Below are 27,022 nucleotides of genomic sequence, written 5' to 3'. Positions count from 1 at the left end.
TATCACAACATTGATCAGTATTTTCTCACTTCTTGGGGAAGAAAGGCAACCAGGCAGGGCACAGCAACTGCAGAAGAGACCAGCAGCTCTGCCCTTCCTCCCAGCCCAGAAGCATGGACAGATATATTGTTTATATAGAGGGTGTTCACACTAACACAGGTTGGTCAGAGAGGATGTGGAGTTTGCATGTGGAGACTTTTAAAACTTGGCTGGACACAGTCCTGGGCAATTCACTGCAGCTGACTCTGCACTGGGAAGGCAGTACTTGGGACTAGACGACATCCAGAAGTCCCTTTCAGCCTCAACTATTGTAGGATTCTGTGGTCAAGGACATGCAATAATCCCCAGCCTTTAAGACAATGAAATCTCCTTCTTGACACTTTAATTTAACTAATAAAATGGTCATTAGGTGGCAGAAAAAAATGAAGTGATTTTAACCAGAAATTTCTGGCTTCACATATTTCATTATGATATGCAGAGGGACCTCGACAGGCTGGACAGATGGGCAGAGTCCAACAGCATGAGATTGAACACATCCAAGTGCCGGGTTCTGCACATTGGCCACAACAACCCCATGCAGAGCCACAGGCTGGGGTCAGAGTGGCTGGAGAGCAGCCAGGTGGAGAGGGACCTGGGGGTATTGGTCGATGGTAGGCTGAACATGAGCCTGCACTGTGCCCAGGCAGCCAAGATGGCCGATGGCATCCTGGCCTGCATCAGGAACAGTGTGGCCAGCAGGAGCAGGGAGGTCATTCTGCCCCTGTACACTGCACTGGTTAGGCCACACCTCGAGTACTGTGTCCAGTTCTGGGCCCCTCAGTTTAGGAAGGATGTTGACTTGCTGGAACGAGTCCAGAGGAGGGCAACGAAGTTAGTGAGGGGTTTGGAACACAAGCCCTATGAGGAAAGACTGAGGGAGCTGGGATTGCTCAGCCTGGAGAAGAGACTCAGGGGTGACCTTATCACTCTCTACAACTGCCTGAAAGGAGGTTGTAGACAGGTGGATGATGGTCTCTTCTGCCTGGCAGCCAGTACCAGAACAAGAGGACACAGTCTCAGGCTGCACCAGGGGAGGTTCAGGTTGGATGTTAGGAAGAAGTTCTACACAGAGAGAGTGACTGCCCATTGGAATGTGCTGCCCAAGGAGGTGGTGGAGTTGCCGTCATTTGAGGTGTTCAGGAGGAGACTTGATGGGGTGCTTGGTGCCATGGGTTAGTTGATTAGGTGGGTTGGATTGGTTGATGGGTTGGACGCCATGATCTTGAAGGTTTCTTCCAACCTGGTTTGGTTTATTCTATTCTATTCTGAATAACAGGATAACAGGTTTTCAGAAAAGCATTGAGAAAAAACAAAACAAAACCCACCAACTAAAAAAAGCCAACCCCTCCTCCTAACCCATCCTTAAAAGCAAACAACTTTTCTCAGAACACCAACTGGTTGGTGATAAAGAAATTTTCTGCAATATTGGAAGAGGCAATTAAGTTCAGACCTAGTTCTTCTACCTGGCCACTCCAGTATTGGGAATATCAGGTATCAGCCCTCACCCAGGAATTTCATATTTGGGGAGAGAAATGAGAGTGATGTTTAGACCAGAACGTGTGGTTCTGATACTTGTGAGGATCTGTATGTTGCTAGAATATGATTCACAGAAGAACTAAGAGCGGTAAAATTAAAAAACCCCTCACATGTACATACACATACATATTCTTACCCATGCAAACATGTGAGCATAAACAATGTAGACCATCACAGGGAACAGGAGAACATTCACTTTGTCCTGAGCCTAACTAACTTGGCTGTAAATGAAACCTGGGGAAAAAGCTTCTCAAAACAAACAAGTAACAACAACAAAACCAACAAACCAACAACAAAAAAAGGTCATCCTTGGTTGAAAAATGAAAGGGCTGTGAATTGTTTGTTTGGCTGACCTCCAGATGCCTCTAAAAAGTCAAAACTTGCAGGCAGGTTAGGAATTTGAAAAAAGAAATCAACAATAAACTAGAGACAGGATATTGTCAATCTTGTGTGATGGCCAGAATCATAACAGACTATAATGTCCAGTGGGAAAACAAGGGGCAAGCAGCAGCTGTGATCAGTGTTTTAGGAGCCTCAGAGCCTACCTGGAAGGAAGTGAACATTCAGCCCATGCACTTTAGATACCTAAATCTGACCATAACATCCAAAGTAAGTAAACTTTGTTCTTTAGGTAGTGCATGGAAAGCACAGATAAATTCAGAGGGCTTAAGTCAGACCCTCGTACAAAATGATGTGAAGACTTTTCTGTATTAAACTGGCTAGCCAAATCTCCAAAATGATTTAGCTGCTGCAGCACATGACACCTAGACTTCTGGACACAGGAGAGGAATCCAGAATCCCATAAATGTCATGGAAAGAGCTGCACACTTCAGAGGGAGGCTGAAACCAAGCATCACATTAGAAAGGGCACACTAAGTCAACGACCTAGGTATGCTTTCATCAGAGGTCATTGAAAGCCATATTCCAGAGAACTACTCTACTCCACTGAGGTCATAGTGGAGTATAGGGGATTGGGAGTGGTGTGAATGATGGCCCTGAAAAGGTAAGAATTAAAATTAGTTTGACTAATGAAAGAATGCAAACATGATCATGATTCTGTAATCTGATGGCTAGATGCTCCATAGGATGTGGGGTACTTTTCACCTCTAAAGGCCTGGAATTCCCCTAAAGTGTTTCAGAAATAAAATAAAAAACAAACAAACAAACAAACAAAACAGCAACATCCAGGGCTTTGGGAAGAACATTTTATTGCTAAGCATATCTTTAAACCAAATGCAAATAAGAAAAGAAAAATAATCAAAAAGAAAGAAGAAAAGAAAGGGGAAAAAGCAACAACATCACAATAACTCAAAAAGTCTTAAAGTTGTCCATAAAGCAACAGGGATATGGTAGAAGCCCACATACAGAAATGCACATGTTCCCAGAAACTGTCCAATAGAAACTTACACAAAGAAAAGGAAAGCTTAAATCTTTTTCCCTTAACTTAAAAAAGGAAAGCAAAAAAGGAAAGGAAGAAAGAAAGCAGGAAATCATTTCACAAGACTCCAAGACTCCAAGAACAGCAATCTTTTACAGACATCAAGATATAATCAACTTGATATAGTTTCGGCCAGTTAAGTCATCTAAAATCGTGCTTTCATACCTTTTGAAAACCTGTCTTTTTTTGTATTTTAAATTCTTTTTAGTATAAAAAATAAAAAAGGAAAGGAAAAAAAAAACCAAGCTCAACCTCGCGCACACGCACCGCACGCACACATACACGCACTGAAAAGATTCGTTAACGTGAAAGCGCCTTCTCTAAATGCTTGAGAAGGCTGAGTGGTTGCTTGTTGGTTGGTTTTGTTTTGCTTTGCTTTGTTTTGTTGTTTTTTTTTATGGATGTTCCCATGTGCGTGTGTGTATCTGATGACACGTCTTCAGAGTCAAATATTCATGCGACTTATAAACACCAGCAAGAGTAGATCTCTAAACCTAAACAGCTGCTTGGGTTTCATCCGTATACAGAAAAAGTGTACATGTCTGATATTCCAGAGTTCTCAATCCATCTTTATTGTTTTCCTCTCTGTCTCTCTTTCTCTCTCAATTGCCTTTTATTTATTTTTTTTTTTCATTTTCATTTTTTTGCACATGATAGGCATGACCATCGCACCACCTGGCTATTGTTCTGTACAGTAAGATAATCCTTTTCACAATAACCGGGAAAAGAAAAAAAGTGTAGAAACCAAAACAACCAAATCGAGTTAAAGGAAAGCAAAAGATATTCCCAATTTAACCATAAAACAGTATATATACACCATCAGAGTTTCCATATAGAAATCATACTAGCAAAAAAAATAGTAGTAAAATATGTAAACAAAATTTCAGAATTCTTTGTTGGTTTGTTGTTTGTTTGTTTTTTTTTTTACACAAGTAACTGTGACAGAGCTAAAACACACACTCTCTTCACATTTTAAGGTTTGCTTTTGTTGCCTGTTTTGTTTGACTTTGTTCTTCGAGAACATTCTCATTCCACATTAAGAGCGCAACAGAACTTCTGTTCCAGTCGTCCCGTCAAACATACCATGATAAATATATCTGTGTGTATATATATATATATAATATTATTAAATTCCTTTTTTTCTTTAGTATTATTATTTTTTTTTTGTGTGTCACAGCAGCTTTATTTATTTTCTTTCATATAAAAGAGAAGGGAAAGGGAGAATAGGGCAAATGGAAAGACAGAGATGATCTGAAATGTCAAGCTACAAAATTAAAGTATTACATATGAAAAAGTTTCATGTCAAAAAATCTACGTGTTTTGCATTCTTTTACAAGCGTTTAGCTTTTCGGACATGTATGGGTCTTGTCACAAGTTGAACTCCAGTGGTGTCTTTCTGATCTCTTTATTAAACTGGTTTATAGTTATTTTCTTGCATGCATTGCAATCAGTCACAGAACCAGAACCCAGAGGAAGGCTCCTTTATTTTTGCATGGGATATTCAGCCAGAATTGTTCACCATTTTTCAAGCATTGTCTTTTGTATCTTCAAATCCCTTTAACTATAGCTTGGCTGTGCTAATGCATACTAACGGATATTCTCAAATAAAGCCAATGACTGATCAGAACAGACCCAAATCCATCTTTTCTTCAGTTCAGTTTCAAATACCGGAGCCAGATCCAAGGGAACCAGCTTTCCATGATAATTTTACTCAGCACCACCCATCAGACATTTTCACTGTGTGGTTAGCAAACAACTTACTGCAAGACAACGGATTCTAGAGACAACACAACCAGGTATGCAGAGAAAACACTATGGGTAGCTTTTCAGTTCATATATGGCAATAGTCTCTCTTTATTTATTATGGACTTTTTTTCTGAGATTTCTTCTCAACTCACGTCCTGGTTCACCCCCACACCGTTTCTCTCCACCCTTCCCTCCCACATCCAAAAGTAACACAAATCAAAGACAAAGAGCAAAATGAACGAACAAACGAAAAACCCAAGAAACGAAACAAAATCGAACAAAAAAACCCAACAATCTCCAAAATAATTTATTCCCCTCCTCCAATCTCAAAAAATTATATGTATGCTGGACATGGCCAGATCAGTTTGTTCAGTATTTGCACATTTTCTCACATTTTCTTTTTCCTTCCTTCCTTTTTTTTTTTTTTTTTTAACCTTTTTTTTTTTTTTTTTTTTTAAATAAGTAAACTGAAAAATTATTGATACAGTCAGGGATCACGAACATTGTTAAAGACTCACTTGGAGATATGAAACAAGTAAGCCATGAAGTCTTCTACCTTTGCAGAAAGTTCAGCGGAGGAGGAGATTTGGAGACGTCCAAAGTTCACTAACAGGGCAGAGCTGTGCGCACCATCTCCAGAACGCTAAGTGTGCTTTATAATACATTAGGGCAGAGTTTGCTGACTCCAAGCGATGACTGAGACATTAACAGTCACTGCTGAGATTTACTCTTTTTTTCCCAATACTTTTTCCCACAAATGATATCTCCCAATCTCGTTCGCTGCAATGGTTCTGATATTTCAGTTAAATCTCATTAAGTATTTATATATTTATATATAAATAAGTATTCTTTTTTTTTGTTTTGTTTTTTTACACATAATACTCTTTGTCCTTGTTTTTCTGTTTCTTATGGCCGCTCTTTGAGCTCTGCTGTTTCTCCTTCACGAGCGTGCCGTTGCTCTGGGCTGAGTTGCTGATGTAGTTCCGCGTCTCGTCCACCTGATAGGACCCCTCGTCCCTGTTCCTGTACTTGTACATGGCATACAGGAGGATGAGGATGCAGAGGGCAGCAGCCGCCACAATGCCGACGACCATCCCCGTTGTGCTGCTCGACTCACGGACCACCTCTGAGGCCCCCGGAACCCGTCTGATTCCCGGCTCCGTGGGGTTTGCTGTGGGCACATTACGGAACATGGGGGAAGTGATTAGCGGGCTCTTCAGCTTTGTGCTGTCTAGCTCATAGGCAGTGGGCAACGGAAGCAAGACTATGTCAGGCTGGGGTTTGAGCTCACGGTTATTCATTTTGCCGGCTGGCAATTTGGGCACCATCCCAGTCGAGGACGAAGCTGTGGAGCGGATCAGCTCAGGGGACAAAGACGTGGTAGTAGTCCTACCAGTTTCGGAGACTTTGTTAGGTCTAAAGTCCTTGGATTCCCACTTGGGTGCGTGTGCTTTGTAGCCACCTTCGAAGATTGAAGTGGAAAGACTCTTATCTGTTACCAAGGAGAAGGTGGTGTAAAAATCTTCATCATCAGTAGGGGGCAGGTTAGAGTCAAATGTTTCCCCTGAGCCATACCCAGATATCACCAAGCCATCATCATCACAACCATCGCTGCCTTGGTCCGACAAGCAAGGTAACCCCGCCTCAGAGGTCATGGACAGGGAATCTTTGGTGGTCTCAATAATGGTGAGGAGGGGGCGAAAGGTAGGGGGAAGTGTAATGAAAGGTGCACGAGTAGCAATAGGAGGGATATCTAAAGGGTCTTCTACAAGTAGAGGGATAACTAATTCACCTCCTGGGATGGAAAAGAGAAAAAAAACAAGATTAGTACAATGTAATGACACAATTCACCATTTTCAATTCCCTTAAGGGCAAGAGAGGATTTGGGCATTATGAAAAAAGTGGCAGGGATCAAGTTTATCACCCTAACTACACTACTTCCTGTGGGGTGCCTTTCATTCTTCCCTCCCACCCTGCTTTGATACTGGTAAATATCATGGTCCATTTCCTTCCTCTTATAGCTTATGCTAGGTAGATACAGTGAAATACTCTGAATTGTTTGGGACCTGAAGTTTTTGATTTTGGAAGATACTCTCAAGTGACTCTGTGGACATCTGGGTTTGGTAGTGGTTTTTCTTAAGCATTTGGTTATAAGATTGCGTAATAAACTTCCATAAAGCAACATTCCATAGAACAATGGATCTCACCACTGATCTTGCCATTTTTACCTCCTCTGATTCATTTAAAATAACATTCATTTCAAATAACATTTGCATTTCTTCTCTGCCAGCGAAGTCTGCTCACCTTCCATAGCAGTTTATAAGGCCTTTCCCACTCATTTATTTCTCCTTGGATGTTTCCTGGTTTTTAAAGTGTGGGAGAGTTCATGAAAATTAGGGATGGAATAAGAACCAAGTACTTACTGGGGTCCATGAAGGTACAGAGCTCTACTCAATGTTTGTTGATCTCTTTTTAATATTTCTTTACCATTCTGTAGAACACTAGGAATTTCCCTTTCCTTGACTCTTTTGGGCTACTAATGCCATACTATCTTCATCTTCAGTTCTTCTTGATATTCTTTTGCTACAATTTGAGTAAAAATTAAGATAGACTTTATTGTGATTTATTATATAAGTGAATAAGGACTCTGATGACCCCAATTATCACTTGAGCCCAGCAGCATACTGCTGAAGCTGCCTCTTCACACCTACCGTTACTCCTTGATACACAGATAACTGTGATGAGTGCTTTTTTCTAACAAGATGGCTACCTGTCTACAGAGGATTGAAAATCAGTGGATTTATATTCTACTCTTGAAGTAGAATAACAAAGCTATAGCTATAACATTGGTATCTTACCACAGTATAAGCCCCAAACAAGAAAATCAGTGTCTCATTTTATTTCTGAGCAGCAATATTGCTGTGTTCAGAATATAGAATATTTTTGTCTATATATTCTACTTCTGAGCCTATGGGTAATTGATCATTTTGATGGGGAGGAATAATTACTTTATTTAATTAATTTGGGTCAGATTACATAGTCTTCTACTGACATACAGGTTGCCAGCACTTTTTTTAGGGTGAGCCATATTGCTGTAGAAAGTTTGTGCATAAATTCTCCCCTGGGTAATTTTCCTTCAGCTGGCCTCTTAAGCTAGCTGCTTTAAATTTAAGCTGAAGAGCTCAGCTGAAATCATGAGTAGTCAGCTAGATACGTCGGAAGCAGTGGACCTCAATATGAAGTAACAATTCTAATGCATTCCAAATTTTGATTTATACTCACCACTGCTTAAGGAAAGATATGCCAAAGGAGTTTTGACTTCTAAATAAATAATTCTGGCATTACTTATGGACGAGTAATAGCTAATCAACAGTTTGGCATTGCCACCATTCTGAACGGCATCAGGGTCAAAATTTTCCTCTCTCTTATCTACACTATATATATTACATGCAATTGTTTCCCACTGAATACTACCAGTAATGCCTATGGGAGTTCTATACAGATTATAGTCTAAAATCATAATCCCTTCCAAATATATTTGGAGAGCAATATATTTGAACAAATTACATATTGAAGACAGTAATATACTTAACATGTTGATTAAATTTGGATAGCCGAACTAGCAATGAGGCTTATTCTTATCCTTAATGAGAAATGAAGTTGTGACACAATTTAAACAAGTGAAAACATCAAACGTATCTCAGAGGTACCAGGGTGGAATTTAGGCCAAAATAAGAAATGTGGTACTTTGCATACTTGCACACCAAGTTAGTTTTAAGCTATGATGCAAAGGGCCAATTTGAGCTTGTTTAGTTTTTTAGCTTCTTCAGCACAGTTGTACCACTTCTGTTACTGGAGAGAAGATGAAGAAGTAAGTATCACGTGCAAAATAATGCCAATCTCTTCAAATTACATGTATTATCAAAAAAACCACCCAAACAACAAAAAAAAGCCCAAAGTAAAAAGCAGAAAGGTGTAGTCTGCCAAACAACTATGTGACATCTTGTGCTCACGCATTTGAGCCTTTCCTGTGTGATGTAGAAACTAGAGCATGTGATATGATTTATACATGTCCAGAAGCCCTACCCATGCCTAGAACAGGGCCTTTATAATCTATGCAAACAGGTGGTCTCAGCATACATTTGGAATATGCTTCAGAGGGAAAGATCATAGAATCATAGAGTTGTTAGGGTTGGGAGGGACCTCAAGGATGTTCCAACCCCACTGCCATGGGCGGGGACCCCTCACACTAGATCGGGTTGCTCAGAACCACATCCAGACTGGCCTTAGAAACCTCCAGGGATGGGGCCTACACCACCTCCCTGGGCAATCTGTGAGTCTGGTAAAAAATGAATAATAGCATTTAAGTGCACATAATATCAAATTGCATGAGCGAAGAACTTAAATTCCAGAAAGTCAGGGGTAGGTACTGTTCCTCTAAATGATTTCTTAAGATCACTGCTTTGCTGTGAAGATGTAGTATTAATCTATGATTTTCATTCACCACCTGTGACCTAAACTGGGGGAAAAAAAACCCAGTTTGTTAACTTTTCATTGCTCACCTAGAGCTTTGAAATGGCTTTGTTCTCAACATCTACTATACTGGCACACAGCCTCAGCATACATTTGATCTGCCACCCCAGAGGGTAATATTTTAGGCAGTTTACTTCTAAAGAGAAATTCTTTCTAAAGAGAAATTCTTTTGGTCCTATGAACAGTTAATTTTCTTGAATGAACCAGAAACTTCTTATATCTTAATATGATATAGATTTTGCCTTTAAATCTAGGTCAGGGTTTTACATTTTTTGTTGGTGTTGAAGACTTGATCAAAACCACAGCAACTGTAAGACCTGTATGGTCTTCCTGAAATACTAAGAAAAGTTGGCAGTGTTATTATGGTAAGTGGGGTTTCACATAGCTGATGAAGAGCAGATCACAGCATTTTGATTCCAGCAATTCTGTTGGGTGAAAGACAATAGGACAGAATCAGGAATGAATTCTATGCAGTTTTAATCTGACAGTGTATATATATGAGAAGAGAAATAACTTCAATTCCAGGAAGAGTGGACTAATTTTAATTTCTTGTACAATTATTTGGTCTCGTCTTTAGTTTTCTTCTAAATTGTCCAATGATTCATACTATGTGTACCTGTAGGCTAGTGAAATAACAAGACTGTTTAAAGGTTCTTTATGAGGAATCACTTCTCCATCACGAAGTTAATTTGTTACATTTACTTAAGACAATATACTCTGGGGGGAGTATGGGGGAGATGCTTGTAAGGGCAGCAATGACTCTAATGTTTTGGTTCGGTTTGGGTTGGTTTTTTGTCTGTAATGGAAGAAACTGTGAGACTGGAAAAAAAAAAAGCCATATGGGAGAAGGTAACTCAAAAGCACTCTAAGTATCACATTTAGCTTCTGGTTTATAGGAATGCTAGGAATCTACGTGAAACCCACAGCAGGCTAGGAGTTGTAGGTCTAATAGGATGGAGGCACAATGAACAGTTCTTGGAGGTATGTGATTTATAGAGGAGTTAAGAAATCCTTTAAAATGGCATGATAAAAATGCCACTCAGTCCACAAGAAATGTGTTATTTAAGTATAACAGGGAATGTAAATTCTGAAAAGCTCCCAGGATAGTGTAAGAAACGCGATCACCAATATCTATGAGGGGAGAAAAGTGCAAACTTTCATATCATACCTGCAACATCTCTTGTTACTGGTACTACATTTCAAGTCATAAGAGACACAAGGGGGAGTCTGATGGCAGGCAGATGATCAGAGTGTGTGTAGGGGGAACCATCTTTCACAAAATGACAGCTGAGGCAGCAGGAAGCTGCCTCGAGCCAGTGGTTCTTTGATGGAGAAGTGGTGCTTCTTGCTCAGGGCCCCAAGTTGATTTAAAGGTAAGCACTGAAAGATTTAGAAGACAAAGTGCTCCTCAGCTGCCAAGAATATCTTATGTGGGTATTGGATCCTGAAAGGTTTGCTGTGGAAGGCAAATGCTTTAAATATTTGGATCTCTAGAAAAAGCTAAAGATGAGAAATGTTACAGGAACTTTTAATTTTCTCACAGTGTCTATCACTTTTCTCAATCTCAAAATAAACACTGTGCCTTGATTGAAACTTATGGTTTTCATTTCTAAATTATTCCATGCTTAAAAACATGGCAAGACTGCTATGCGGTGGCTTCAAAACAAGCGAGACAGATTCTGTTTATGGGTGACAGGGGCTGTTTCCTAGTAGTTGCAGGTTTTTTCCCCCTTCCCTCCCTCCACCCCCCCTCCTTTTGTTTTTTTTTCTGTTGGCTTTTATGCACCATTGAACAGCGTCCACTGGTATGCTGCACGTCCAGGACTCCTTTATCAATCCAAAGATTTCAGAAGGATTTTCCACACTTATTTTTCAGCTGCTTTGTGTTTTTTTTTCTCCAGGAAATGGCTGTTTCCCAACAGAAATATGATTTTAAATATGTTTCTGTTGACAATAAAATGTCAAAGAATTAAACAAACAGGATATAGATAAAGTGCTTTCTTGTGCAGTGATATAGATGCAAAATTAGTTTGCCTTTGAATTGTACAGCTGCAAAAAAAAAATAATTGACAGTAAAATGTAAGCAGTACTGAGAGAACTGAGGTTTGTGAGATGGGGAACCATATGTCTTGCTTGGCCTTCTCATTCCACAAAGGAAACACAGTGTGCACACATTCCTTAAAAGTTGGGCTTTAAATCTAGCACGTACACTATTTTCAGGGAGTTGTGCTTTTCTTTAAACTACCAAGGTCATTTGGGATATAAAAGGTCTACTTCAGCCTTGGAGCTGCCCTGCTTTTTGCTTTATAAGCGTATTTATAGATATATAATTCATATCTCCAGGGCTGATCTCCAGTAAGAGTTCTCTGACACTGGAAAAGACAGAGTGTTAAAAATTTAAGAGAAGCCTTGTGAACTGTGAGGATGTTGTGGGTGAGCCATGAATGCAGAGGGCACCAAAAAAAAAACCCAACTAAACCCTGAAAAACTGTAGTAGCTGCCAGCTTTCATCTTTAGAGCCATAGCTACTTCACTGGTATCAAACCAATACAGGACAAAAGGCATACAAATGTGAAAAAAATCACCTTCTTGTTCTGATGATAAGGGACACACCCTCACCATCTCTCTTCTTCAGCTGTGGCTGAAGAGCTTTTAAAATTGCCATCCATAAAGGTTGCACAACTCATCCATTTTGTAGGCACTTCAAATTCTGCATCCCAAGTTCACTATTTTAATTTTATTCTTATGCTGTTCCTCTAAAGTTTGAGTCCATTTCCAGGATTACAGACTTGCCAGAGAAAATTATTCCTTACCTTTTCCCCCTCTGTATCAACACAATAATTCCTTATTAAATGACTGAGCTAATAAATCTCAGTCTAATGGTGTTTTAGTTAATTCTTCTTTGAATCCTCTGAGGATAAAAAGGGGAAATTATGCAGAACACAGTCCCTGATTCACAGGAAAGATGATGCTAACACAAAGCCTAGTAGATGAATATTCTTGATATTTTCCACCCTTTGCAGTCTGATTTAATTGCAACTAACAGTCAGTGGTAGTTACTGATTTTTAGAGCATTTAATCCAAAACTCTTCTGAAGCAAGGAAATTTTAGAGGTTCAGCATTTGACTTTCAACAGGAAAGTGTCTTTCAAAGGTACCATTTCTGGATGACATTAGGAAGCCTGATACTGTTCATAATCCATTGGGCGTGTTTACCTGGCAAGAGTACACTTGAGAGTATCATTCAGATGATATCAGGCAAATAATCAGTAATGAAGAAAATTGATAGAAATAAAATACTTGTATGGGAATAAAGTAGGAATGACGAAGAGCTGCAGTAAGAAGACTCTCTGAGGTACCTAAATACTAAACTCTCATGGTCACTTGACATGAGGGCTACACCACCAGGCTACATACAATTTAGCTAGGATGCAAGAAAGTAGCATTACTGGTGATTTGTTCTGGGACAGAGAAAGGGGAAAGAAACCTCTAGATACAGACCAAGAAAAAATAGGAGCAAGCTACCACAGGCTCGTTCACCCCCTCCTAGGCACAGTAATCAACAATATACAAAGAGCACATAACACAAAGGCAAACAAAAACTGATTCAAAAATAAACAAACTTAGACATTTTTGCCTAAAACAAAACCATACACTAGAAAGTAAAAATGCCACAGCAACAAGGGCAGAAAAAGAAAAAAACCAAAACCATAACGAGTCATTCACTTTTATCAGCAAAAGAAAGGTTAAAACCTCTAAGAACTGAAAAAAAAATGGTTAAAAAAAAAAAGGAGAAACATTATTTCCTTTAAAGAAAAAAAAAAAAAACAACCAAAAAAACCAAAACACCACCAACCAAAAAAAGTCATCAAAAATACATAAAAATATTTAGAAAGCATACCACATTGATTTCAGAACAGTCAACTTACATCAACAAATTGCCCGCATGTTTTTTGGCATGAAAGGAAAAAATTTACAAAAGAAAGTTGTGTAAGAATGCTCTTGGACAAGTAGCATTGCCACATTCTTGTAACTTGCCTTTTTTTTTTTTTTTTTCTTTTTTTTTTTTCATTGTTGTTTCTTAAAATCTTTTTTTTTCTTAATTTTTTATCTTTTTTTTTTTTTTAGCAAAACGTTTATTATTTCTTTTTCTTTTTTTTTTTTTTTCCAATATAATCGTTTTACAACAAAGGGCGATACAGGGAGGCAACAACACATACATCCACACCACAGAACATGAAAAGAAAAAAATCTTGCACCTTAACGAATTTGAATGTGGTTTTATTTTTAATTATTTCTTTTCTGCTTTGTTTTTTTTTGTGTGTGTCTCTGTTTTTCCTTTTCCTTGTTTTTTTTTGCTTCTTTATCTTATGCAAAGTCTTTAGCATATTACTGTTGAAAAATCCTGTACATATCACGGAATTTACTTTTGCTTGTTTTGCGTATCTCTCTATATCATCTTTCCATTTTAGTTTTGAAAAGCAAAGTTGGTTGCTTTTTTGCCTTTTTTTTTTTTTTTCTTTTTTTTTGGTCAATTTAATATATATTTTTTAAAACATTTTCTTTCTTTTTCTCTTTTTTTTTTTTTTTTTCTCTATAATTTTTGTGTGTGTGTGTTTTAAGGAATGGATGGCTGCACATAAAGTTTTAACAATGCTAAAGAAAGGGGTGGTGGAGGGAAACTTATGGGAAGAAAAGATGCCTAGGGTGGATGGAGTGGGAGTGTGAGAATCTATGAGTGTACTACACAGGAGATGAAGATGATGGGAGTGAATGTGTAAGTCAGTTGCCATGTCCATGTAAGGGCGGTACGGAGTGATCTAGCAGCATTAGAGCTTCTGGCTGTAAGGAAGGGATGGGCAATATACAAAAACAAATGAGCATATTCATGCCCATCAACAAAAAGAAAGAACAGAACTCTAACATTGACAATCTCACAAACCCTAAGCTGCAACTTCTTCAACATGCAAGTTACAAAAAAATTCATAATTATAGTATTAATAATTACATTTTCATTAAAGGTTCTCAGATTATAAAAACAGTTAAATCTTTTCCCTACTAAAAGTAGCAGTAAAAATACACAAACTAATAATAGTAATAATAATAATAATTAATAATAATAATAATAATAATAACAGCAACAACAACCACCAGAGAGTAAAATGAAAAAAACAAGGAAACTAGTTTTATGCATTGAAATTAGAACAACTTCATCTGTAGCTACCCACAGCTTCCTTTATCTAAGAATCATCTTTTCTGAAGTCCATCAAATTGACATCAGTATTGTCACAAAATTGTGGCAACCATTTTTTGAGCACATCAAATCACTGTTTTGAATGCATTGACTGTGTTGGCATACCCCATCCCCGCTCTCAAATTGGATTGCTTTTACATTCAGATTCTCTGGAGAATCTCGAAAGTACAGCTGTAGGATTCTTCCAGTGAAGTAGTTCCTTATTTAAAGAGGGAAATAGAGGGGGAAATTGCAGAAAACAATTCATAACTCTTTTGTTTCGATTGTTTGTTTTGCATTATTAGATTGGAACAAACCAAATCTAGATAGATATTCAACCATCGAAAAGAAACACATCCAAATATAACTGTGTAGAGATATACTAAAAAAAAAAGCAAAAGATGGAAAAAGAGCACTTTGTTCCCAGGAAGAAGGGAGATAAGAACAATTGTGGGGGGTTAAAATTTTATTTCTTTTAGAGAAAGAATTATTCCACACATTTTCAAAGATGAATGAACCAGATGCACACATTGAAAGGAACAGACAAAGCAGTCTAGGGACACTTCCATCATTTGGATTATCTTTTTTTGTTGTTGTTGAAAATTGAATTCCCTTCCCCTCACCCTCCCATCTAAATTTGTTATCAATTGTTGGTGAAACCCCACCCCCCCTCCCCCAAACCCTCCAGAGTTGCTTTTTTTTTTAATAGATCTTTCTTTCTTTTCTTTCTTTCTTTCTTTTTTATTTTTTTTTTTTTAAATCACTTCTTTTCAAATTAAACATGGAAAGGGGGGGAAAGAAAAAAAAAGGACGTGCAGTCTGGATGTACGTCATAAATAGACATAGAAAAAGAAGAAATTGGCTGAGATCGACAAATGGGTTATATAATAGCTTAATTTTACTGTAGGATGTTAATAATAATGCATGCTTAAAGTAAGTTGCATTTAGGGAAAGTAGAAAAACAGAACAGCAAGCAAGGACTTGGAGGGGTTAGGTGGGAGGAAAGGGGGTGGGAAGAGTGGGGGGCAGGGTACCATCCATGCCTTTCCAGAAAGGGCAAAGCACATTCCAGCAGGTTTTCTGCATTTCTAGGGGAGATTAGAAGGGGAAAAGGGTGAGGAGAAATTGGAAGCTATGCTAGGATGCAGTTTTCACCCTAACAATGACCTTGTATTTGGATCAAACTCTCAAAACGACAGACTGCAGTCCTTATTCTGGCCCTCACTTTCAAACTCATTCCCAAAATAAGGGACATTTATTTTTTTGCCTAGTCAGACTAGGCTTATTCCTTCAAGTGCTGATCAGCTGCAATGAAGGGTGAAGAACTGGTTCTTACAAACACACTCTGCTAGGCTGGAAAAGGCTGAAAGCTGGAAATGGCTGAAGCAGTAAGCAGTTACTCAGACATGCTGTCCATGATTACCGCTGAGGGCCCAACAGCTAGCAGAACTGGCCATATGATTTTACATAGGCAAATCTGCCACTGCTAGCATTAAGACTAAGACTACTTTCTCCCATGCTACAAATTAAGAGTTCAAGGTCTTACTAAAAAGCCCTGTCTGAATCTTGACTTAAACTCCCAAATACTCTGTGTCCCAGAGGAATCAATCCTCAGCTTCCTCTGAATTCCCTAGTTGACACATATAATGCACATGTTTTTCTTGTATGAAGATCATCATCCTGACATCAGAGTTCTAAGAAGGGACTCAGGACCCCAGCAAAACAACCTGTTCTGTCTGATATTTTAGGAGAGGGAAAACATTACATTTAAAATTTGACTTTGACAATAATGAATCCCTCCAGGAGATGGGAAAAGCAGGCTGTAAACCCTGTATGTACTTTAGCTTTCCATCAGGAATTCCAGCATGATTGTTCCATAACCCATCATAAAGGTCACACTGCCACCAATCAGTGGAAGTGGGTTCCTATTTTGAGCTTAAACTTTTGAGAAGAATGGGGCTATCCATCCTGTAAATATGGTCATAAATATGATAACGAGGTACGGTGTTTTGATGCTTGTTAACGTGAGGAACAGTAACACCTTTAAAGCCACTGAGAGATCAGTATTGGTTCTGGGGAATGTTATATAAGCATAAACCCCAAAAAAATTAATAGTTCCTATTGGTTTTAGATGCACTACTGAAAAGTGTTGGGTTCTGAGAGGAGTCATATGAGAAGACTCTTAACTCCTGCTTCAGAAGTGATGAGGCTGCACTGACAACCAGCATGGTGCAGCTGTCACTGGAATGTACCATGCCTTTGCTGGAAGACTGCACTGGATCTATAATCTACATCCCTTAGGAAAACATGTTAGGAAGGGAAGCGGTCCAACCAAAGAAAAGAAAACCTGGTCAGGGTGATCTCAGGGCAGAACATGCAGGTTTCAGGAAGCAAAACACAGGTGTACACAGGAATGGTGTACTCAGGGAATTTTGAGGATTCATTTGTGGACCAGAAAAGACTGGCTAGGAACAGGGGAAAAAAGTAATGACAGAAGTAAGGTCTTTGCAGACCTCAGCAGAGATTTTTATTTGGTAAAGTCTAGTGTCCCTGGACCTCACTCTCTACCAGGATTCTAAGCCTCTGGTTTAATTGTACTCAGGAAGTTCCACAAAGAAGCATTTAAGCTTTGAATTTCAGTCAGTATTTGTCATGACTTGCAGCTGGATTTTCAGAGTAGTGAAATAGCCCCCTTGAGCACATTAGAACTGAGTGTCTTCTCTTTGATACAAACAGACTGTAAGGCATGGGTCTGGTTGCCAACTGTGCAGTCTATGTCAGGCCACTCCAGCAAATACTTATGCCCTATTTGATGACAAATGCATAACTCATTTCAGGAAGGTCTGCAAAAGCATTTTACTGCATGCAAGACTGACAGAACTAAAGAACCACAACTGGAGCCAGAGACACTTCAAAAGATGACAAGATTTTATAAAGGAAATCTTGATAGGCTTAGAAGAGAATTTGAAGAGTACTAAGCAATTTTTTTTTCTTTCCTTGTCAATACAGAGAAGCTTGAAGCGAAGCAGGGTTCTTTGGAATGTCTGGGTCCAGCAATTTCTGTAGTCTTTTAAAAAGTCTAGCTGATAATAGCTAAAATCATATGTCCTAAGCTGAAAATCAGATCCTAAATGTTTCAGGAGGAAGCTACACAAACACTATTGTATTACTGAGCATTTAGGAAAAAAACACAAAGATTAAAAAGTGCAACCATTGCAGCCTTTTTTTTCTTGATGTTTCCCAAAATTTAAAGGAGATCAAAGGTCTGGGAATAGATGCATTTCTACTACCAAGATATACAAAAGCTTCTGTTTGAAGGATTGAGTCAAGACAACCAATTTTTCCAAATGAAAAAAAAAATCTTCATTTTAAAAGGAGATAATTTTACAAAAAGCCGCAGCAGCTTTAATTAAAAAGTTGTTTTTTCCTTTCTTTCTTTCTTTATTTCTTTTTTGTTTTCCTGTTAAGTTGCATTTCAAAATGTTAGTGGCAAAGGTAATGTTTGTTTCTGCACCTGTTCAAAAACAAGACAATAGACGATAAATTAGGATTAAGGGGTGCATAATTGTGCCCAGATTCATTCTAACCTCTGGAACTTTCATATCTTCTACCACTCTTATCCTCAGGCTCCACTAAGCTAACAGTTTATTTCTTCCCTAACCCACTGAATCTCATGTTATCCGAGTTCTGTGCACTGCAGCACAACTCTATCAACATATCTCATCACTGACCAAGTGCACCAGCTGTTGCTTCTGAATCAGTTGTCAAACTATAGTGTCGATGGACTTCAAATGTCCAGGATTCCCTGCTGGCCTAATAATGATCCCTCCTTCTTCAGGATATTTCCATCTGTATATTTATGTGCCATAATTTTAAACAAAGGATGAGGTCAGGTTATTAATTTATTTATTCTATTTCCCCCCCCCCCCCATTTTGACCTAATTAGAGTGGGACCCATGCCTTTCAATGCTAAAAGGCAGCACAATTTTCACCACTGGGCTCCCAAACTGCTACTACCTTTTAAAGTTTGCTTTATATATCAGGCAGCACCCTTTTAGGGTCATTTAAAAATCATGTGTGTTGGGCAAGGATACTAATAGGACATACTTCTAAGCACATGTTATCAAAATATCAGTGAAAAGAAACAAATTTCCAGTGAACTGGAAAGGGGTCATTTTTCTGCAAAATATTTACCTACAAAATAGAGAAGTTAGCTATGCAGTTAGCTATGTTAGCTGTGCAGTTAGCACAGTTAGCTATGCATCAGCTTTTAGCTCCAAGATATACTGGCAGCATTTTCTCCTCTGGCTGGAATATTTTGGTAGCAGAAATGTATGTTAACTAGATAAGGGAGAAAAAAGGCTCTGCAAAAATCTCCACTTCAGGCATCTATCTGTACACCAAGGAGGAGAATAATCATCCCAATTTTCAGCGATTTCACTGTAAAATAAATACATACACAAACTAAGTGATTTGGCTCTCTTCCCATCAAAACTGGTTAAGTACACTCTATAGCTATATAAAAGTTAGTGAATTTACCTCTTCCTGAAATAAATACTAGAGATGCTAAGATGCAGCAAGAAACCCTCCTAAGAGCTATAGATGCAGCATGGCTTTTCTGATTGTCCACAGCTGAGCAATTATCTGGTGTATGAGGAAAATGGGAGAAAACAAGCTGAAGGGGGCAAGATTATTCTACAGGACAAAGTCCCAAGAGAGAAAACAGGTGGAGGATTCTGGCAGGAATCTGGGAAACCTGCTGTTCCTAGATGGTGCTTTCTGCTTGTAGGAGCTCCCAAAACAAGCTATTCATTCTTGCACGCTTTCTCAGAGTAGTATTTTTCAGACACACAACCAAATGAGTGCTTAGCAGACCATAAATAACAAATAGCTTATGGATTAACAGGAGTACAATTCTAATTTTCAAGGCAACTCCTCATCCCTATCCCCAATTCAGAATAAAAGTCTGTTCATATGATTGCTATCAATTATCCACATTAGTGTAAGCTGTAAAGAAGAGTATTTGGTTACCTTTAAAACAACACTATAAACCACAGAGAGATTGGAACAGCCTAAGAAAATAACTTGGTTATATCACTTCCCTTGCACCAGCTGTTTGTACTGGCAAAAAGCTCTCTCATTCTATGTCTATAGGCACATCTTAAGATTGAAAATAAAAAAATAGAAAAAGCTAACCTATGGTAAGAATGTCTACATGAGCACTACTGAGAAAGTCTTGCAATCCATGTGTTTGTTTTTGCTTGTAGGAGTTAATTAATGGGGCTTTATATCAATGAGCTAGAAACCTAGCAAATACAAAAGCACATTTACAGCTATCAGAGCTAGGGAAATCATAGGGCTAAACCTCCATGGCTCTCTGAAGGAAAGAATTTTTCAGGTGTTTGCCTTAAGCTTATTATCTTTGCACATTTCGCCAAACCCAGGAGTATTGTGATGCTTCCAGTGCTAAGCAGCCCATCCAATATCACTGGCCTGAAAAGATTTTTCCCATGCATCTCTACTCAACCATCTCCTTCTTCTGGGAGAAGGATTTTTCTTTTTTTTTTTTTTTTTTTTTTTTTTTTTTTTAAAGAGACTTAAGATTGACATTTGTTGTCAGCCCAGCTACAGCTTTCTTATGTAAAGCTAAATTTACTTAATCTTTAAAGTCAGTCATGTGGGAAGAACTCTATCTAAATCCTGAGGGATTCTGCAAGCACAAACCGGATCCTCACAGTGACAAACTCAGCAGTAGAACTCCAACAATTTGAGTGGGAGCAGGGAGAGTTTACTGGTTTTGGTCTAAACCCATGCAGTCAACATGTCCTGTGTATTTATGGTATACTAAAATGTATCTTAGCATCTCCTCCTCTCTTCAGTGCATACAGCTGTGAAGGAATCAGTTAAAAATACATGCCATCAGTTTGTCTGAATGGTAGTTGTATACTAAGTAGTCTCCTACTGTCATACAATCATGTAATACATTTTTTAAATTGTGCCCAGGAAATCAAAGCAACTCTCAAGAATGCTAAGGGATCACGAGGCACATCTGTATATGAAATGTGTCTTGGAAAACTTACAGGGGTAATTACATGGGAAAACAGAAGAATTCTGAAAGTGCTTGAACTCAGGACTGAAAGATACTTTAAATGTGTGTCTATGTAAAGGAGGGTATGCCATACTGATATACCTGATGGAAATAGTGCTTTCTTGGCTGATACACAAAAACTCTCTTAGGTTCAGCTAGGTGTAAGAGCTAAGAACTGAAGGAGCATATTCAAACATATTTAGAAAACCTGTGATAAGACATGGACTCATAAGCACATCTTTCAAATGATGGTGTACCAGTGGTACACTCCTGCTCATAGTGTTACTCTTCTCTGGGTTTTGGAAGTCAAAGGATATTCTTTTTGGTATGTATTAATATGGAATAATATTATAGCCACATCAAAACTGAAAGAAAACAAGCCAAGAAAAGAGGTAGGTTCCTATAGTGGAAGTTAAATCTTGACAGTGCAAAATACTACTGGGGAATTAATTAGCCTGGACAAAACCCTGAAGAATGCAGAGAACAATACTTCAGAGCCAGTGCCTGCATGTAAAATGCATTAGACGTGAGTTAATAGAAGTTTTTGATCTGTGATTTTCCTCACGCTACCAGAAGTCTTTGGGACTCCAGAACTGAAGACAAGACTTTCATTTTTCTGCTCAGCCAAGAACAAGACAAACTACTCCTCAGAATTAATATAAGGGATGCCTCACAGCTGTACTGAAAAGCTTAGGGCAAGTTCCCCATCAGCAAAACAAGCCGAAATTGGATACACTAAGACTCAGTTTTAACTCCTGGTTGACTGGGGAGGAAAAAAGTTATGTAAGAGAGAAGATCACTACCAAGAAGACTGCTGATAGGCTCCACCAAATCACCACTGGGAAGTGGTAGAAAATCACGGGTAGAAAATGGCTAGAAATCCGGATATTGAGTAAATATTAATGAATACAGCCACGACTCTTCATTTGAAAAGCAAACACCGCCCAAGAAAAATAAAGCAAACCCAAAACAAAACAAATAAACAAACAAGCAAACCAACCACACAAAAAATATCAACCTTTTGAGCTTCTGAGCCCTGGGTTAGGTGGTTCTTTGACATCAGTTCAGAGGATGTGAGATGCTCTTTCCTTTTCACTGTACTAATGTTTAAATGCACCAGAATCCCCTTGAGACCTCAAGCAGAGGTGTTTTGAAACAGAATAGCAATGACTATTAAACTGTGCTTTGAAGTCAATTCTCCTAGTAGGCAGCACTTGTAACTGCGTCAGAAATACAATAGCGCCAAGTAATGATGAACTGCCTAGCTCTGAAGCACTGCAGGGGAGTTCTTTGTATAGGAGCTTTCAACATGTGAGCTAGTTCTGTCTATCATTTGGAAAAGACAAGGGGGGATAGTGCTACGATTCAGGCATTTTGGGATGGATTGTTGGCAGGACTTCTTGTTTGTTTGTTTTTATGGGCAAGTTTAATACTAGCTGGGAAGTGCAGAGGCATGAAGAGAGGGGACCGTTTTTGCAGATTTCCTTTTGAAAGTTCAGGATTACAGTGGTGAAATGCTGCTGCAGGCAAGTTTGAATCCTCTTTTTCAACATAGTGAACTGGAATAAACTCTACTGTGATTCAGAAGCCAAAGCTTTAAGCTGTTTATCAGAGGTTGCATTATAGAAAAAAAAAAATGTAGCTGAGAATGGTATTTGCTCTGTTTTCCTAACAGATTGGATTAGAGGAGAAATGGATCTCATTCCAACAGTTAACCTACTTCAATACCAATGATAATGATAATACTTGGGGGTGTATTTCAGAAGTACAGGTAAAGACCGTATGCCCATGAGTAAAACTGAGGAGCTGTACACCACAATTCTTCAAGTCAGTTCAGACTTGAAGGACAAAAACTGAACAAAAACTCAGGATGACTGGCTTCTGCTACTAATTAATTCTGTATACCTCATTGTTAAGTTAGGTGGCCTTGGCATCCTTTCTCCCGTGTCTTCACATGAGGATAAGACAATATATATCCCACAATCACAAAGGTTTGTTTTCTTTGTTGGAAGAGTTGGACCACTAAATTGTAAAAATGTGTTGTCTTTTTGATTAAAAAACCCAACAATTAATTAATATCCATAGGCCAAGGCAGGTCAGATCGCTGCAGAATCACGATTTAAAGAGGTATACGGTCATACACTTTAATATGTTTTTCATATCACTGCTTACTTTGGTCCCTGAAATATTTACATTTAAATTTTAGGATTATCATTAGAAAATCAACTACAGGGTGACTGTGTGTAGTTATCAACCATCATGCCTGAGCTTCATAGCTTAGCAATTCACAGGAGCATAACAATCATGAATACCTGTGAAATGAAAGTTAACTGCAGATCAAGTCTAATAGGATGGAAAGTTAATTAAAAGAAGCAAAAAAAAATTATCATATTAGCCTTTCCTCTGCTACGAAATAAGACATTATATGGTTAGATTTTAATGGGAAAGTCTATTACTTTCTCATGGAGTCTAATTTCCTTTATCTGTATGAGCCACAAAATTTTCTCATGCAGATTATTTTTTCTTCTGATGAATTCATTATTCCTATTCATATTCTTATTCTAATTGATGGTCTTAAGCACAATCAAAACAGAGATACAACTGGAAGTACTATATTAAATGAACAAATACTTTATCTGGGTAATTCTGCTACTGGCAAAACTTGCAGCTTTGAACTCTGGCAATGAGTTAAAAAGGTGTTCAAATTCTAACCTTAGTGCCCTGAGATTTACTGGCTTATTAGGGTACTAATGAACAACACTGTCTTGAAGTTAGAAGAAAAGTTTCACCTTAAAAAGACTCATTATAAACACTCGAGTCTGTCTGGGTCGTTGCCTTTTGCAAAAGGACACTAAACGGGGACAGACACATGGACCAATGTCACGTTGGAGAAAATCTGGTGGACTTGCCTGCTATTCTTAGTGCCTAAAGAATGCATGCTAGTCTTTCATGGTAAATGTCAGTGTATAATGCAAAGTGGCTTCTTCTCACAACCCTTCCTGAGATTTCCATCTAAATGAAAGCATGCTAGAAGTCAAATTATCAACTGCGTGATTCCTACTACACCTTACACAAGAACATGCAAAGTACACTTTCCTTCTCAGCTTCCCATCATTTGGTGTATCACTCTTGGTATGTGCATGCTCCCTGTTTTCAGAAGTTTGTCTGCTTGTTTATTGGCTAATGAATCCACTCAGATAAATAACTTTGATGTAAGTAACCATCACTGCAATATATTTCCATCACAATTCATTTTTCTTACATTATTTCACTGCGGTACCTTCAGCTGAAAAATACAGAGAAGGGGAAGCAAGTGGCAATTCAAACATATAACTACAAAGAGAAGCATTCAGCACAGAAACACTAAGCCTTGGAACAGGATGACAGTTGTATGTGCTCTGTCTTCCTAGGTAGGGAGTCACTGCATGGAGTTAACTGTAAAAGCACTTAATTTCTGCTGAGAGCTTCACCTTTCTCATAGAAAAATACATTATACTTTGAAAGCTCCACCATGGGGTTCCATCCTCATTATGCCTCAGTGGATGAATTTCCAACTTGAAAAATATCTGCTCTATAGCCAACTTTACAGACATTCTTCATACCAAATATCTACAAACCCAAGTGTGGGTTCTGAGACTCAAGTTCAGGTCTCCTTTCATCACTGCTCATAAGGAAAGACTGTAAGTCAGTGTATGTTCTCAGCAACCTTATAGCTACGCTGTTGCCCTCAGTGGTTTTACAGACACAAATGACTGAACTTGCAAATTAGATATGGGTAAATGATTCTAATAAAAAAGTGAGAAACAGATTTGAACTCAGACCCCAAACCCAGCATTGAGTGGGCTCCACAAGGACTAACAAGAATCAAACCCACCATGGCAAGTGCACTGGAGTCTAAAAGCAAATACATGCATCAGTGAGAATGAGGAAAGACTATTTGTTTGCTTATCTAAAGCATTCAGACATAGCTATGGATGAAGTTATTCCTTTTACTTTAACAAATATGGATTTTTATATTGAAAAAACATATTTTATTCAGAAACATTTCCTCCCTTTTATTAGTGAAATTCTTTTAACCTCAGCAGTAATTTCTTCACCTGCTGTCACTGAAGCACTGCCACTGCTTCCATGTAACTCTCTAATCTCCATGTTTTCTTGACTAAAGCTTAACTTAGTGAGTCATGTAAGGAAGCATCTTTCTAACCTCTTTTGTTTATAAAGTGAAGACAAGAGGGTTGACCTCTTACTAAAGGCCTGAAAAGCTTTTTTAATATCTGCAAAACACCTTTGAACTCTGAAAGAAACATTACTGCTCAAGCACTAACAATACTTGTTTGGTCAAACACATTATCTGACACACAGATCTGGGTATTCTTTCAGATAAGACCAAGAAGATCCAGAACAACATGCAGAAATAAAAATGGAATTTGTAATGATTTTAAAGACCCCAGAATATTTTCTAAGCAAAGGGTGGGTTCATCTCTGCTGTCTCCAAGAGTACTCGTGTGTGGAGTACTGATATCCCAACTGGCCTCAAAAATGTAAGTGGAAATCAGAAGCTGCCTGATATCAGCAAACCAAAAGGTTTTTCTCTTGTATTTAAACCACATAAAGTACAGCACTGTAATGAAATACAGTAAAAAAATGTAGATACTCTATGGCTGAACTTTGACATGCCCCAGCTAGAGTCTCTCCTCTATGTTAAGCCATGCAGATGTTTTTTTCTGACTGTGATTTAAGCTAATTCTATATAGTGACTTTTTTCACATACAACTAACTATACATACTCAGCCCTAGTCCTAGTCCTACAAACTCTTCCTTTCTACTTTCATTGATCCTAGTGAAAACTGAAGGCATTCAGCATCTCATCAAGCTGCCTGTTTCCCCAGCCTCGTGGTTAACGTGTTTAATAATTACGCATGCAGTGAATATACACAGGAATCTACACACAATTCTTTGACTTTTTTTGACCATGAAAGTATTTAATTTGCATCCAAATTCCAAACTGTTATGGACATCTAAGTGCTGCTGACTGCCTCCTTTTTTTGAAAGAAAAATCAACATCCTGTTCATAAATGCTCCAAACAAAATGTTTGGAAGAGAGTTATAAACAAGTGAGGAGTGCAGTGAAAGAGTTCTGCTGTTGGTATTTTAAGCCTACTATCAAATGTAGGCTCCTAGCAGTTCCTTTTACATGTATTTTATTTTTTGTCTGCATGAAATGAATTTTCTAGTTCCCAGTTTCTGATCTGATGCTCAGTTTAGTTGTACATCTGAAACTTCAGGGTGATTTGCTACTCATCTGCAGCAGTTTTACACTGATAATAACGCTTATACTCATTATTGCTAACTTACATTAGCACTAAGTGAGAGGCAGAGTATGAATCACTACTTACAGTAGAATCACAGAGACCTGAAATGTGACATTCAGGCCATCTCCTGGGGACCAGCCAGTACAGGATATTACCAGCACTCTCTTTTCATACTTAAGATACTTGCTAGAACTATCTGAAATCTGTCATCATATTATGAAACTGAATAATGCCTATGCTTTTTTTTAAATACACATATGCCTATTTATTACATGCATATAAGTGTATTTATACACACACATATAGATATACAATTTTGTCTCTTAATTCTTATTTCCAGCACCTTTTCCAGTGCTCCAGTCAGAAATGCAGAGCTCAAATTTCTTGGTTTTTAATAAAGGAAACTGCATTATCCTTTAATCCTCTGTTGCAGAGAATCTCTTTCCTCCACACCAGCTCCCCATGCTTATTAAGCTTTCCAACTATTTTCAGAACTCAGACTATAAGGGAAAGCTTCACTGTAATGGTGCAGAGAGATAACAGTGCTTCTGTACATGTCTTTGTCACTACTACCCCTGAAATGATGTGTACAATTCTATGCATTTCATTACCAACAAAACAAGATAAAACAAAAGACAAAACCGATAAAGAACTGCTGTTCAACAGGGAACAACAATCATTGCTCTAAGCTGATGTCTAAAATCTTTAACTTCACTGTAGATAGCTCAATTGTCTTGTTTTGCGTTTGCTGAAATCTCCCCTGAATATGAAAATTAATGTAATATGACACACTGCAGTAAAAGCTGTCATTGCCCTAACATGACTAGATCCCCAGAAAAAATGACCTCCTGGAGTGTGTATCTGACAGAATGTTCAACAAATCTGTAGGATCAAAATGCAACCTTTTGTTTTAAAATGAAGCAGAAGTTAATCGAGATTTGAAAGTAAAAGAAGAACTAAGACTCCAAGGTTTTATTTCAACTCCTGCCATATAGACAGTCCTTAAGGGCTTGGTCCACAAAAGGATTCACTATCTCTTGTCAGCATATAAATCTATAAATTTAGATCTATGAAGCAAGTCCTCAGCTGCACTAATAT

At 38.2% G+C, this 27,022-nt stretch overlaps 1 protein-coding gene across 41 annotated transcripts in view; it reads right to left on the bottom strand.

Moving 5' to 3' along the window:
• Positions 1–2,758: 2,758 nt before the first annotated feature.
• The window catches only part of NRXN3 (neurexin 3), a 1,031,515-nt gene continuing 1,007,251 nt past the window's right edge, over positions 2,759–27,022 (bottom strand). For 19 of the 41 annotated variants that reach the window (XM_068148665.1, XM_068148675.1, XM_068148676.1 and 16 more), the window contains one exon: positions 2,759–6,554. In XM_068148665.1, the coding sequence (XP_068004766.1) occupies positions 5,629–6,554 (926 nt within the window). In that variant the 3' untranslated portion in view covers positions 2,759–5,628. The other 22 variants (XM_068148684.1, XM_068148702.1, XM_068148701.1 and 19 more) reach the window with 4 other exon arrangements.

The sequence above is a fragment of the Melanerpes formicivorus genome, unplaced genomic scaffold (assembly GCF_026170545.1).
Source record: "Melanerpes formicivorus ecotype bairdi unplaced genomic scaffold, bMelFor1.0.p_v2 SCAF_17, whole genome shotgun sequence".
NCBI lineage: Eukaryota > Metazoa > Chordata > Aves > Piciformes > Picidae > Melanerpes > Melanerpes formicivorus.
The sequence above is the reverse complement of the archived record's forward strand: the minus strand, read 5'-3'. Positions and strand labels throughout refer to the sequence as shown.